At 42.9% G+C, this 14563-nt stretch overlaps 1 protein-coding gene across 3 annotated transcripts in view; it reads right to left on the minus strand.

The window, feature by feature from the left end:
- Positions 1-14563, minus strand: part of KMT5B (lysine methyltransferase 5B) — a 300700-nt gene that overhangs the window by 210136 nt on the left and 76001 nt on the right. For all 3 annotated transcript variants that reach the window (XM_078682852.1, XM_078682850.1, XM_078682851.1), the window contains 2 exons: positions 11992-12238; positions 9295-9469 (listed from right to left, as the gene is read on the minus strand). In XM_078682852.1, the coding sequence (XP_078538978.1) occupies positions 9295-9469; positions 11992-12154 (338 nt within the window). In that variant the 5' untranslated portion in view covers positions 12155-12238. The remainder of the gene's footprint in view (positions 1-9294; positions 9470-11991; positions 12239-14563) is intronic.

Here is a 14563-nt window from a genome sequence, read left to right on the forward strand (position 1 = left end):
TTAAACAACAACAAGGGACCCCAAAATGAGTCAGCAGGGACCATGGGGAGCATACTTTTTACACAACAACATCGGTCCCTAACATGGAGGAATTTCAACACACAGATAAAATATAGACAGAGTCAATCTATATTTTTAGAAAGGCATGTCCAGCCGGACAGTGGTCTTTCAGAGGTTTTACTCAGGATTTATGTATTCAAATCACATAAAGATACCTTCCAACAATCAACCAGTGTGGACCACAAGCCTGTGTCCAGTACTAACAGAGCAGGTACAAAGGGTTGATGTAGACAGCAAAGAAGGGCTTTGTAAGGCGAAAACACATTACTCTATCAACAGTACAATTGTACAGAGTATTACAGTCATGCACTTGACATTAAGTAGTAATCACATTTAGGTTCCAGTGCATTTAAAGTCGACGGCGTTTCGGACCCCTATTAAATCTCAGGGACCATCATCAGGACAATTACAATGAAAAGCCTTAGGGTAATTTAAGCCTCTAAATGCCTAAAGGGGGGAAAAGGAAATATTTACATTAAGTACAGGAACAGCGTTTGCATGATAAAAAACATTGTGAGGAACCAGTGACTTGAGTATGACCCGTGAGCGGCGCACTAACGGTCAGATATAGCACGTGAACTATGGTGATCGGTGCATCAAAATTCATAAGGTCAAGACCGTGATCAGGGCGGAGGTACAGTGAACACGATAGTGAAGGTGTCCAGTGAAGTCGGAAAAGCAATCTATCCCGTCGTGTCACAGAACAAAACCGCAAGGACTGAATGGGGAATATCTCGCAGTAAGGGAGTGACGACTGGTAACAGGAGAGCAGGTGCTATCTAAAAAGAGATGCGTGATGGAGTGAGATTTCACGGAATCGACGGAGGGAGTCAAAAATGGGACCAATGCTCAACGGGGCACCTCAAGGTATAGAGGCTTGCTCCTCCGGTAGCAGGATGGCACACGTTCACCCTGAAAAAGCGGAGGAATTAGTTGTGAACAGTTCCGTAACAGTAGGCGCCAGTGCGCGGGAGACTCCGAGATGGGAGTGTCTCACTTACCACAATCGGGTGGCGGGAGCCGCGGAATAGAATGAAGTCCGTCGGCTGCCAGGGTACCTGGTGGAAGGGGAACGGGTTACCAAACTATGTCATGGACGGTGGTTAAGCACAATTAGGGCGGATAAGGGGATCTGCTTACCGGGTTAGTCGGTCTGGAGAACCACTTCCTGGCGTGCTCAGAGCGGAATGCTCCTGCAAGCAATATGTTAGCTTCTGATTGGTCCCAAAGTGGGGCATAAAAATTGATGACTGACTCCCATACGCGCCATCTTAGGACAGTGAGTGTGAGGGGTACAGGTGATGACGTGAAAGAAATTATCGTGCTAAAAAGAAAGCCTGTGATTCGTGCAGTTAAAAATGCATATTTACAGTGGAATACGAGTAGGACTAGAGACAGCACCAAGTTCTTGATAATTGACATGCTTAAGGAGAGAGCATACAGGTACTGCAATTAAGATACATATTTACAACAGAAGAAGCCTGATATTTACAACAGAAAAATAGAAAAATAGGTCTGACTCCACCCAGCTCCAAGTATCAAATGAGGGCAGTCCATTCATCTTGAAGGTTAAGCCCAGAGTTAAGACTATCAGTCTTCAAAATCCATTTGAGTTCCTCCCTGTTCAAGAGGCATGTGAGATCACCACCCCTGGGTGAGATGATGATCTGTGAGATCACAGTCCAGCGGATATCATTCTCCGAGTGTCCTTTCTCCAAGAAATGCTCTACCAAGGGGGCGTTGGGTGTTTTACACCTGATACGACTTCGATGTTGAGAAATCCTCAGCTTGACCTTCTGCTTAGTTTGGCCCACGTATATCATATTGCAGGGGCAGAAGATGGCATACACAATGTTCTGACTGTTACAGTTGGTAAATGTTTTAAGTGCATTTCTTACATTGTTGTACACAAATTCCTTGCCATCAATTGAAAACTCACAGACAACACATGAGCCACAGCGGGCGTGCCCACGGAGTGGGGGTAATTGCCAGTGATCGTGAAGGGTTACATTTCTAGTAGAAGGTAATGCTGCCCTCACCAATTGGTCCTTTAGATTTTTGTTCTTCTTAAAGGCAAACATGGGAGTATCCCAATTCAGTACCCCCGAGTTTAGAATGTGCCAGTTCTTTTTAACACATTGTCTAACCCGGCTAGAAACTGGGGAGTAGGTAGTGACACATACCAATTTTTCAGTTGATTGTTTAGGTTTAGGTTCAAGGAGGGTTTCGCGTGGGCAGTACCAAGCTCTCTTCATAGAGTTCTTAATTAAGCGCCGTGGGTACCCTCTGAACTGGAGTTTACCTGAAAGTATGTTGGCCTCACAAAAATAGTCTTCCTTTTTATAGCAATTTCTTCTCAGCCTTAAGAACTGGGAATATGGCAGACTGTCCCTCAGAGCCCTGGGGTGACAGCTGTCATAACGTAGCAACGTGTTTCTCTCCGTAGGTTTACGGAAAAGGGAGGTGTATAGGATGCCCTCATGATGTTGAATATTTAAATCAAGAAAGGAGATATTACTTTGGTTGTGAGTAATCGTGAAGGTAAGGCCATTACAATTGTGGTTAAGCCAGTGCAGGAAACCATCCAGTTCAGGGATAGTTCCACCCCAGATTAAGAAAATGTCGTCTATATATCTCTTCCAATTTTTTATTCCCTGGTGAAAGGGGTTTGTTGGGAACAAGATAGTGTTTGTCTCCAACCAGTCCATGTACAGAATTGCTAGGGTGGGGGCAAAGACAGCCCCCATAGATGTACCCCGCACTTGTTGGTAATACTGGCCTTTATGTCAACCATTTTCTGAGGGATTTTGTACCAACAACCCAGTGCTATATAAGAGATAGTATGCATATGATAAACATCATAGAAAACCATGCTTTTGACCCTAAAACTGAGACCCTCTGTACATTAGACGTCGAGTCTTTGTACACAAACATACCCCAGAGGGATTCACTGTTGGTGATGGAGAGCATTCTCAACACCCGTCCTAGCCCCCACAGAGTTCCTACTGTATTTATTATTCAACTCTTAGAAATCTGTCTTACCCAGAATTTCTTTATGTACGATTCACAGTATTACCAACAAGTGCGGGGTACATCTATGGGGGCTGTCTTTGCCCCCACCCTAGCAATTCTGTACATGGACTGGTTGGAGACAAACACTATCTTGTTCCCAACAAACCCCTTTCACCAGGGAATAAAAAATTGGAAGAGATATATAGACGACATTTTCTTAATCTGGGGTGGAACTATCCCTGAACTGGATGGTTTCCTGCACTGGCTTAACCACAATTGTAATGGCCTTACCTTCACGATTACTCACAACCAAAGTAATATCTCCTTTCTTGATTTAAATATTCAACATCATGAGGGCATCCTATACACCTCCCTTTTCCGTAAACCTACGGAGAGAAACACGTTGCTACGTTATGACAGCTGTCACCCCAGGGCTCTGAGGGACAGTCTGCCATATTCCCAGTTCTTAAGGCTGAGAAGAAATTGCTATAAAAAGGAAGACTATTTTTGTGAGGCCAACATACTTTCAGGTAAACTCCAGTTCAGAGGGTACCCACGGCGCTTAATTAAGAACTCTATGAAGAGAGCTTGGTACTGCCCACGCGAAACCCTCCTTGAACCTAAACCTAAACAATCAACTGAAAAATTGGTATGTGTCACTACCTACTCCCCAGTTTCTAGCCGGGTTAGACAATGTGTTAAAAAGAACTGGCACATTCTAAACTCGGGGGTACTGAATTGGGATACTCCCATGTTTGCCTTTAAGAAGAACAAAAATCTAAAGGACCAATTGGTGAGGGCAGCATTACCTTCTACTAGAAATGTAACCCTTCACGATCACTGGCAATTACCCCCACTCCGTGGGCACGCCCGCTGTGGCTCATGTGTTGTCTGTGAGTTTTCAATTGATGGCAAGGAATTTGTGTACAACAATGTAAGAAATGCACTTAAAACATTTACCAACTGTAACAGTCAGAACATTGTGTATGCCATCTTCTGCCCCTGCAATATGATATACGTGGGCCAAACTAAGCAGAAGGTCAAGCTGAGGATTTCTCAACATCGAAGTCGTATCAGGTGTAAAACACCCAACGCCCCCTTGGTAGAGCATTTCTTGGAGAAAGGACACTCGGAGAATGATATCCGCTGGACTGTGATCTCACAGATCATCATCTCACCCAGGGGTGGTGATCTCACACGCCTCTTGAACAGGGAGGAACTCAAATGGATTTTGAAGACTGATAGTCTTAACTCTGGGCTTAACCTTCAAGATGAATGGACTGCCCTCATTTGATACTTGGAGCTGGGTGGAGTCAGACCTATTTTTCTATTTTTCTGTTGTAAATATCAGGCTTCTTCTGTTGTAAATATGTATCTTAATTGCAGTACCTGTATGCTCTCTCCTTAAGCATGTCAATTATCAAGAACTTGGTGCTGTCTCTAGTCCTACTCGTATTCCACTGTAAATATGCATTTTTAACTGCACGAATCACAGGCTTTCTTTTTAGCACGATAATTTCTTTCACGTCATCACCTGTACCCCTCACACTCCCTGTCCTAAGATGGCGTGTATGGGAGTCCGTCATCAATTTTTATGCCCCACTTTGGGACCAATCAGAAGCTAACATATTGCTTGCAGGAGCATTCCGCTCTGAGCACGCCAGGAAGTGGTTCTCCAGACCGACTAACCCGGTAAGCAGATCCCCTTATCCGCCCTAATTGTGCTTAACCACCGTCCATGACATAGTTTGGTAACCCGTTCCCCTTCCACCAGGTACCCTGGCAGCCGACGGACTTCATTCTATTCCGCGGCTCCCGCCACCCGATTGTGGTAAGTGAGGCACTCCCATCTCGGAGTCTCCCGCGCACTGGCGCCTACTGTTACGGAACTGTTCACAACTAATTCCTCCGCTTTTTCAGGGTGAACGTGTGCCATCCTGCTACCGGAGGAGCAAGCCTCTATACCTTGAGGTGCCCCGTTGAGCATTGGTCCCATTTTTGACTCCCTCCGTCGATTCCGTGAAATCTCACTCCATCACGCATCTCTTTTTAGATAGCACCTGCTCTCCTGTTACCAGTCGTCACTTCCTTACTGCGAGATATTCCCCATTCAGTCCTTGCGGTTTTGTTCTGTGACACGACGGGATAGATTGCTTTTCCGACTTCACTGGACACCTTCACTATCGTGTTCACTGTACCTCCGCCCTGATCACGGTCTTGACCTTATGAATTTTGATGCACCGATCACCATAGTTCACGTGCTATATCTGACCGTTATTGCGCCGCTCACGGGTCATACTCAAGTCACTGGTTCCTCACAATGTTTTTTATCATGCAAACGCTGTTCCTGTACTTAATGTAAATATTTCCTTTTCCCCCCTTTAGGCATTTAGAGGCTTAAATTACCCTAAGGCTTTTCATTGTAATTGTCCTGATGATGGTCCCTGAGATTTAATAGGGGTCCGAAACGCCGTCGACTTTAAATGCACTGGAACCTAAATGTGATTACTACTTAATGTCAAGTGCATGACTGTAATACTCTGTACAATTGTACTGTTGATAGAGTAATGTGTTTTCGCCTTACAAAGCCCTTCTTTGCTGTCTACATCAACCCTTTGTACCTGCTCTGTTAGTACTGGACACAGGCTTGTGGTCCACACTGGTTGATTGTTGGAAGGTATCTTTATGTGATTTGAATACATAAATCCTGAGTAAAACCTCTGAAAGACCACTGTCCGGCTGGACATGCCTTTCTAAAAATATAGATTGACTCTGTCTATATTTTATCTGTGTGTTGAAATTCCTCCATGTTAGGGACCGATGTTGTTGTGTAAAAAGTGAGAAGAAGGGGAGCAAAAGCATAAGCAAAGATGCCTAACACGTTATCTATAGTACATTGCCCAGGGACTGTGGATGTGGGTACCTGAAGGCAAAGCTTGGGCGATTTGCATTTTCTGAGGTGTAAAAGAGATCAATGAGTGGGGTCCCAAGGTCAAGAAGTTTCTGTACCTGCAGGAGGACTTCCCAGTCATATACTTGTTGAGGAGTCCTCCTGAGCAGGTGATCCGCTAACAAGTGAATCCTGTTGCAGACTGTCTTGTGCCAAATCTATTGTGCAACTGGATGGAGTGAGTGTCTGAACATATAAAATGTAAGGGGCTCGGAGGTGTGAACTGTTTGTCACATACCCTCTCCACCTGTATAATGTGACCTTACAGAGAAACCAGTGATGAACCGATTAGTTTGATACTCCAAATGTATGTAGTATGCTCTATGGTGTGATCAGCCTCATATGAAAGCAAGGAAGAATTTTTTTTCAGGGACAAGAATCCTCACTCACTAAGGTGGCATGCTTCTTGATAGGATTCTGTTGCTTACTAGGCGGGCGGTGCAATGCTTAGCCTGCCAGTCAACTGGGGCCTGTTAGTCAGGAACTTTTCACTGCCCAAGCGTCAGTGATAATAGTGGGTGTAGTGTCAGATAGATTGGAGAATCAAAATTGTCTACAGACGTATTTATGGGAACGGGGACCTATAGCAAGGTTAAAAACACACAGGACCAGTTGACCCTGAGGTGTTCTGTGATCCCTCTCCTGTGGTCGACATGCTTCACACTCTTTGGCCTTTACTGGTCAAGCGGCATTTCTTCAGGACCTTTTTGTTGAATCCTACTATATACAATCAGTGCCTAGATTATAGTGATGTGATTATTCTGATACACTCAGTACTATGTGTGTCTTCCCAAATGAGTCCTTTCTACATTTGGTGACTCACGTGTTCCATGGGATATACGTACCGGGGGATAAAAACATGAAAGCACACACATTTCATTATATATACAAACTTATTATTGGTATGAAGAATGTTGTCTCTTTCAAATACGAGGATGATTCTACTCATTCCAACATCATGCAGATGTGAATAGACACATGCAACACTTGTGATACTGCAAAGCAAATCAACTCTACGTCTGATATGTAATCAAAAAGGCAGCCTTACTTCTTATTTGAGACCTATCTGCTCCTTTAGGATACAGATGAGCTGGCACCCATGGACATGAGTCGCACCTAAGAATAGCCATTAGCTTTTTCAAAAAGCAAATGCTTATATTTTTATTCCTTGGCAGGTATACCTCTTGGAACACGCGAGTTACAGAAAGTAGGAATGCTGCAATTGCGGGGATGCATGGCCACCATTGCCAGGCACTTCGAGAACACCCTGGGTGCTATAGTGACTCCGAAGGGTAGGAATTTAGCTTGGTAGTGATGTCCAATTACCATGAAACAAAGGTACTGGTAAAGAGCAGGGTGGATGAGAATATGAAAATAGGTGTCATTAAGCTCTAGCACCATCATGAAATCTTATCGGAGGAGGGGAATAACCTCCTGCAGGGCTGACGTTTGAAAGTGCTCCGACAGGATGCACCAGATTAGCAGCCTCAGGTCTTGAATGTGACCCGTCCTTCTTTGGAATGAGGAAGTACAGAGAGTACATGTGTTTGCCTCGCTGGTGTAGTGGCACTACCTGTATTTTACTCTTTTTGAGGAGTGTTTGAACCTTCTGCACCCGAAGACTGAGGTGTTTTTAGCAGAGGATGTGGTCATGTGTTGAATTTGTTGTGGGGGTGGGTGGGGTAGTCTGTGTGAAATTCCACAAAAAAACCCGCTGAACAACTCACAGAACCCATTAGTGTGAGGTAATTTCCTCCCAGAGGGGTTAGAAATCTTTTAGACTCGCGAGGTGTGTTATGGAGGGGGGGGGGGAGGTTTGTAGACAGGGCCAGCAAGAGTCAAGTCAGTGTTCTAAGTTGGCAGCTGCTTCACAGCATCCATTTCAGTACCTGCCTTTGTTGCTGTTACCTCTGTCACCACACATTGTATATCCTCTGCCAGCGACTCATGAAAGGCCTGCTGTTGCTGCATCTGTACCGGACCGGAAGGTGTGATTTATGGCCCCACACCTGGGTTGTTGCCTGCAAAAAGACTGCCCTTTTAAGTGGCAGCTTATAGTGTGCCAACCACCTCATCCACCTTAGTACCAAAAAGATGTTCTCCATCAATGGAATGGTGAGGAGGTGCTGTTGTACTTTCAGCCTGAGCCGCAAGATGCACAGCAATGCATGCCAGCACAAAATGCTTGAATCAGTACTACAGGAAGCAGTATCCACAGCATCCAGTACACAGTGGATGTTTGCATTTGAAAACATTTCCTTCTTGGATACAAGCTCTTCCATCGCTCTTCCTGTGGGAAGTTGCTGCACCAGCACTTCAAGTGGCTCACAATGAAATCTGTCATACTTTGACAACAAACCAACACAATTGGTGATATGCCAGTGGGCGGCTGCCCTCACCGCCACGATCTTACCAGGAGCTTGCTTTCCTTGTCTGGAAGGGTGTCCCTTGTGGTTTGTGCAGAAGCATACCCCCTTGCTGTATGCAGCACCAAGAAGTCTAGGGGGACCTGGCCATGCATATAGAGCGGATCAAAGGAAGTTGTTGCATGGAAAGAAACTGAACAGGGTGTTCAGCTTTGTAAAGCGTCTCTACTAGGAGTTGTTCTCCCGTATGACATGCATGTTTAACTTCTGGTGGTGAGCTGCCTTTGGGAAGGGTATGCCCAGAAGTGGGTCCCGTGCTCACTACGCCACTGGAGTCAAGCTATCCTGGCTGAAGACGGCGGATAGCCAGAAACCGGTCCTAGGATGCTTGATTCCGGTCCAGGGAAGACATGGCTTGACAGTTCGGGCTGGACTGTTCCCATGAGGCACAGGGTCAAGACTGATTTGCATACAGCCATGTCTGAACTGGGGTGGCTTGGTGAGCAAAATAACGATGGATTAAACCCAGATCTGTGACTGGGGGTGAATGTTTTGCCATTGTGCAACATTCCGTCCATCATCTTGTTTGTTTTGCTGTTCACCCTATGTGGGAAGGGTATGCCCAGACGTGGGTCCCGTGCTCACTACGCCACTCAAATGAATATATATATATATATATATATATATATATATATATATATATAATACTCATTAATTACATCCACGTTTGGTCCAGTTATAAATAAACCTGATCTGATGGTTCTGCCTTAAATGAAGAAACACAAATAGAAAAACAAATGTTTTCAGCATCAAGTATATCAAAAAATAAACAATGGAGACGTTCTTTTTGTAATAATTCAAAATGCTGAAGGATCCTGGAAGAAAAGTGTAGCAAATTCCAATTACCTGGTATTCATTTTGTGTGTGCGAAACCCTAGATAGGGATCAAGTATTAAGCTGGTTGCCAGGTCATCATTTTCACACAGCTCCTTGGCAGTCATTCCTGAAGACGGGACATATTTGCCTTGGCCTTCAAATCCAGCAGCAATAGTGGGACTCGATGAAGCACAAGCAGTACTATCTGTAAAACATTAATTAGACAGGACAGTGAGTCACAAAACAAATCTAAAGAAGCTTGATGCTCAATTTATTATGGACTGAACAGAAAATCATCTTCACTGGTCTTCTGCTACTGTTAGTCCTGGTTCTCTCCTATCTATAACTGGCTGAGATTTCTCTGTGTCAGCAGGGAGTGCCAGTTAAAACATACCAGAACCATGCAGTCACATTAAAGAGTTTATACCTACAGAGTACCCTCCATCCCCTACCAATGTTCACCAAGAGGTCCACCCAGTTCTTATATGCACAGCTGAGGAATGGATAGGTTTCTTTGAAGAAGGGTAGTCAGTGACATTGTAGCAAAACCATTTGAAAGCTTATTGGGGTTTATTCCGTCCTGCACTACCTCTTTCCCAACTGATGGGGATTCTGATTCACCTCTTCTAAATCTGGCATTCAGAGGCAAGATACCAAATCCTAAGCAGGGGCATTTGGGGTAGGCAATGGGTGGGGGTGGGTTGAGATTTGGGCGGTCTGGGGTCCAAGCAACAGGTATGGAAAAAGGTTCCGTACTTTTTCCAGTTTCACTGTACTTTTCAGACATTAAAATGCATCATCAGTTCAGGAAAGAGGTGTTCCACGTCAAAGAGCATGCTAATGACTTTGAAGCCCTGAGCGATAGGCATTACAGGACCAGTCTGGCGATAAGATGTACAATGAAAGTGCCCACAGCTTATCGCAAGCCTTTTAGGCATGTATCTGATCGAAGTTTGCCATCCTGAATTATTGCTACCATTCAGTACTTGTGCTCTTCGGGCAAATACTATGCAAGTAAATTATTGAGGTCATACTTCTAATAGTCATTTCAAGTCAGCATGCCTATAGAATTTGCGAAGCCATGCGTGTAGCTGCAAAAGATTTCAGTCTTAACCCCACTGCACGCTGGTGTTTCTACAGTGGGTCAGCCAACAGTGTACGTACTATTTATTTTTTCTGGGGGGGGTGAATATTTTAATAGGATCTTAAACTGCGTAGGACTGAAGGCTCAAATATTTCAATAGGTAGCTGGAGTACGAATCCTTCCTTCCTGCCCCTACATCACTTGTATTACCATTACCTGTCACTGGTGGATTTTATACTGCCACTATATGATCTCCAGCATCTTGCACATCCCTTGACCCCTGTGGTCCTTGAATTTGAGAGGCCAAATATTCATTAGTGAGGTCAGAATCACCCTTAGACTTGCATTTAGGGCTTGATTTTGTGGGCTTTAACATACGATTCCTCAAAACCTTTTTGGCACCAACATTTTTTTACGCTAAAATAGTTCAACGCTTTTTCATAGGCAGCCATACTGAGTGGCGGACAAGGACGTTTCCATACCAAAAATGTGAGGTTTTTAGATTGAGCCCAATCAACTTTTTCAAGTCAACTTTAAAGAAGATTCATTTTGCCATCTATTCCCAGTCACCTTTTCAACTTCACATGCCTGATAAAGTTTCACCGGAGTAACACCAAAGTAATTAGTGAGTGTGGAAGCTGAAGGCCCCCCATTACTGCACCCCCCACCCTGTTCCAGTTTGGTGTGTCTACAACTTGGAACTCCTGGTGATGGTAATGCTTGTTGATCCGGTGCTTACTCTGCTTTTTTGACGTTGGATGTTTCATTGCCAAAGCTAAATCCAGAGATAAAATCTTGTGGCCAACTTAAACCTGAGCCAATACCATGGCATCAAAAGCACAATTGTTTTATGCAGTTTTCAAACTTTTTGTTTGTAAAGCAGTACATGTCTGATACAACTGTCATAATGGTTTCAGGGAAGGCACAAAATACATAAAGAAAATAGTTCCTGCGATAGGTACTAATGTCGACCGAAGGCAGAACTAGAATCGTGTCCTATCCATAGGGTTTTATTCAGTGCAGACTGTAAAAAAGTAGAGTCCGCTGCGGCAAAGCCTCCTGTTTCTTAGAATCGCACAATCTGACCCTTTAGTTCCAGTATGTATATCAATCTTATTCGCCTGTGTGCGCTGTGGACTACAGTAGGGTTGTCTCACCATTATACTCAATAATACGGACTACATTTATCGCCAACAGCCAAATACCTTAACACAAATATGCTTTTGGAAGCCCATACACTATAGGGCGACATAATGCACAGCATGTGAACAGAATATGTTCAAGCTGCTTAACGTAAATGTCAGCACAAACGATCTTGCTTTACCCCCTGGTTTCAATAAAGAGAATGTACACAAATGATATGGTTAGTCAGTTTAACAGCAAAGCTCCTTGGAGTTGTGTGTGTTATTGAAGAGAGCACAAAACAAGGGAAAAACAAACACTTCAAGAGGAGTAGGAGCATTTCTGACCTTCAGCTGAATGCAGTAAGAATCCTGATTAATCTGGTGAAAATTATATTTTATAACTAACTAAACCAGTTGTAATCAAACCAAAAACAGAACTAAATCATAGCAGTGAATCAAACTTCATAATGTCTAAATTATAAATGTATCCTGTGTAAAAAAAATTCAAGCACAACATACATCTAGTACTTGCTCTTCGCTCGGGCATATGCCTGGTGGGTTTTGCCCGCTCCCTTTTATTGTGTCGCAATTTAGTTTGGCTGTGTGGATGTCTGCTGGAATGTCTGCTTCCACTCCGCCTGCCAGTCACAATCATGTTCTTGGATTCTCCCAACCACTTCATGCCAACAGATGGACTGGCCTAGGTGCATTTAGTCGCCCTGCAAAAATGCCCAGGGAAGATGCTGAACAATTGCAGCTTTCACACCTACAATGAAAAAACATTATTCAAAATAGCAAAACAGAGAACCTAAAAGCAGAATTTTTTCTAAATTAACTGACTTAAAACTACACCCCTCAATGAGGAGAATACATTTATCAAACTTCAGTATTGCAGTGCGAAAAATGGTTTACCAATGAGCTTGTGCATAACCTATAATAGGATCTCAAAATGTCTACTCAAATGATAATACAACACTTTAGAACAGAGACAATGTCTTAGAATGGGGGATAGCAGTCCACCAATGGGCACGTACTAACCTCATCGACTTTCAGTAGCACACTAACTTGTAATTACAAATACTGATATTCACACAGGATGCCACCATTTAGAATTACATATGTGACGAGTGCTAGATGCCTTAAACAATACAATGCCCATTTAAATAATATTTTTTATTGTTTACTAACTATACAAATCACAACACTTCAGTCTTCCTTTTATAGTATCGTACAAAGCAGTTAAGTGGAAATGGCTCCGAAGATGGTATTATTGGGCATTTCTGGGCACTAGACTAGCCCAAATAATGATTTTTGAATATGTAGGACAGTAATACACTAGTATCAGATTATGATTCTAGAATGTCTCACGCTGCAGAAAAATCGAACACATTTATTTTTATATTGTTAAGCAGCATTATTTCATTTATACAAAAGCTTTGAAATATTACATGAATATGCAATATCTTTCTATCAAGTCATGATCCATTCCTATTTGGGATAATGAACTATTGTCTGCAGTTATTACGGATACATTAGCAACCTAGTCAAGCAGATATTAAATGTTTTGGCCAGCATGGATGATTTATTCATTGGAACTTTCAAGAGCTTTAATACAGAATTAAGATATTTTTAAATACAAGCAGCTGAATGTGTGCCTTGAAACGCATTGGCCTAGGGGTTTGTAAACAAGAGCCACACAAAACCATGGAATCATTTCCAAAGTTATTTTCAATCTCTGGATATGATTTGTTTCTCTGGTAAAACGCTTGTTCAGATATAGCAAATATTGCTGATTATTAACCAGTGGACATGAACACACATTGATCGAAAGAAATGCTTTCACAGGCTCTTCAAAACATTAGGCAGTTTATCCAACCAGCTAATTTATCTCTCTAAATGTACCAAAGTATGACATAGATATGTTTTACCTCAATGCAGTTATTCCAACGCCATATTAGGACAGTGTCTGCCTCTACAAAACGTGCTTTCTTTAAACCAAATCTTAATATGGTAAATAAGTAGCCTATTATTCATAATTATTGGTGAGAGATTCCCAGAACATTAACTGAATTAATAACACTACTGTCACTATATTTAAGAGTTTAATCACTTTTAGTGTAAATCCTGAAACGGAAATGAATATGCACCTAAGAACTTTTATTGCTAACTCTGCCTCCAGAACGTACCCCTTCTGGTAGGAGGATGGTTAAATGGTCCTTCATTCTACACTTCTTGGTTTCAAGAGTCGATGCTTTACTTTGCCATAGAATGTACTAATACTTTAAAAAAAACTGATTTAGTGAGACACTGACTCAACTCACTGAGCACGTTTAAATAACGTTATAATAACGTTGATGTATTTATTCAATTATAGTTGATTCGGCAGTTTATGGGATTTTTTTTGTTCCTATTCTATCCTCTTAATTTGGAACTGAAAAAGACTTACGCTTTGTAAACTAAATATATGTGAGGTTACTTGGGGCTTCTTCCTTGTTTTAAGAATGATTAACTGTACCTGCCTCTACTGTTCAATTAAATAAAGAAAGTAAATGTGAAACTGGACCTCTGGACTTGCATGTAAATTAATGGAGATTGATCCGGAGGGTGGCTATATGCAGGCCTATCATACACACAAATGGTGCTGGGGGTATGCATGCAATAAGGCAATTGCTCACCGTAGCATTTCAACCCATTATTCTTTTGCCCACTAGGACACCTCAGATTGATTAGACCCAGCCATATGCAAATCAGTCTTGTCCCTCCTCCAGTAGAAACACTCCAGCACAAACTGCCTAGCCAGGTCCTGTCTGAACCGGAAAACAAGCAACCCAAGTCATGACCTGGGCTCTTCAGTCGGAGTAGCTTGCTTCCGTGGCACAGTGAGCAAGTAACCCACATCTGGGCTACCCCGAGTGATTGCCAGTGGTTAGACTTATTGCAAGCATCCTACCATCACCTTTTGTGTATCTGATACATGCAGATCTAATCATGCCTATCTGGCTTGGATGAAGCTTATTGCTAACTCCTAGTCTCACCATGAGACATGGAAATGTCCGGTCAAAAAAAAGGCTGAACCCAGCTAGAGCCTACC

The sequence above is a fragment of the Lissotriton helveticus genome, chromosome 3_1 (assembly GCF_964261635.1).
Source record: "Lissotriton helveticus chromosome 3_1, aLisHel1.1, whole genome shotgun sequence".
NCBI lineage: Eukaryota > Metazoa > Chordata > Amphibia > Caudata > Salamandridae > Lissotriton > Lissotriton helveticus.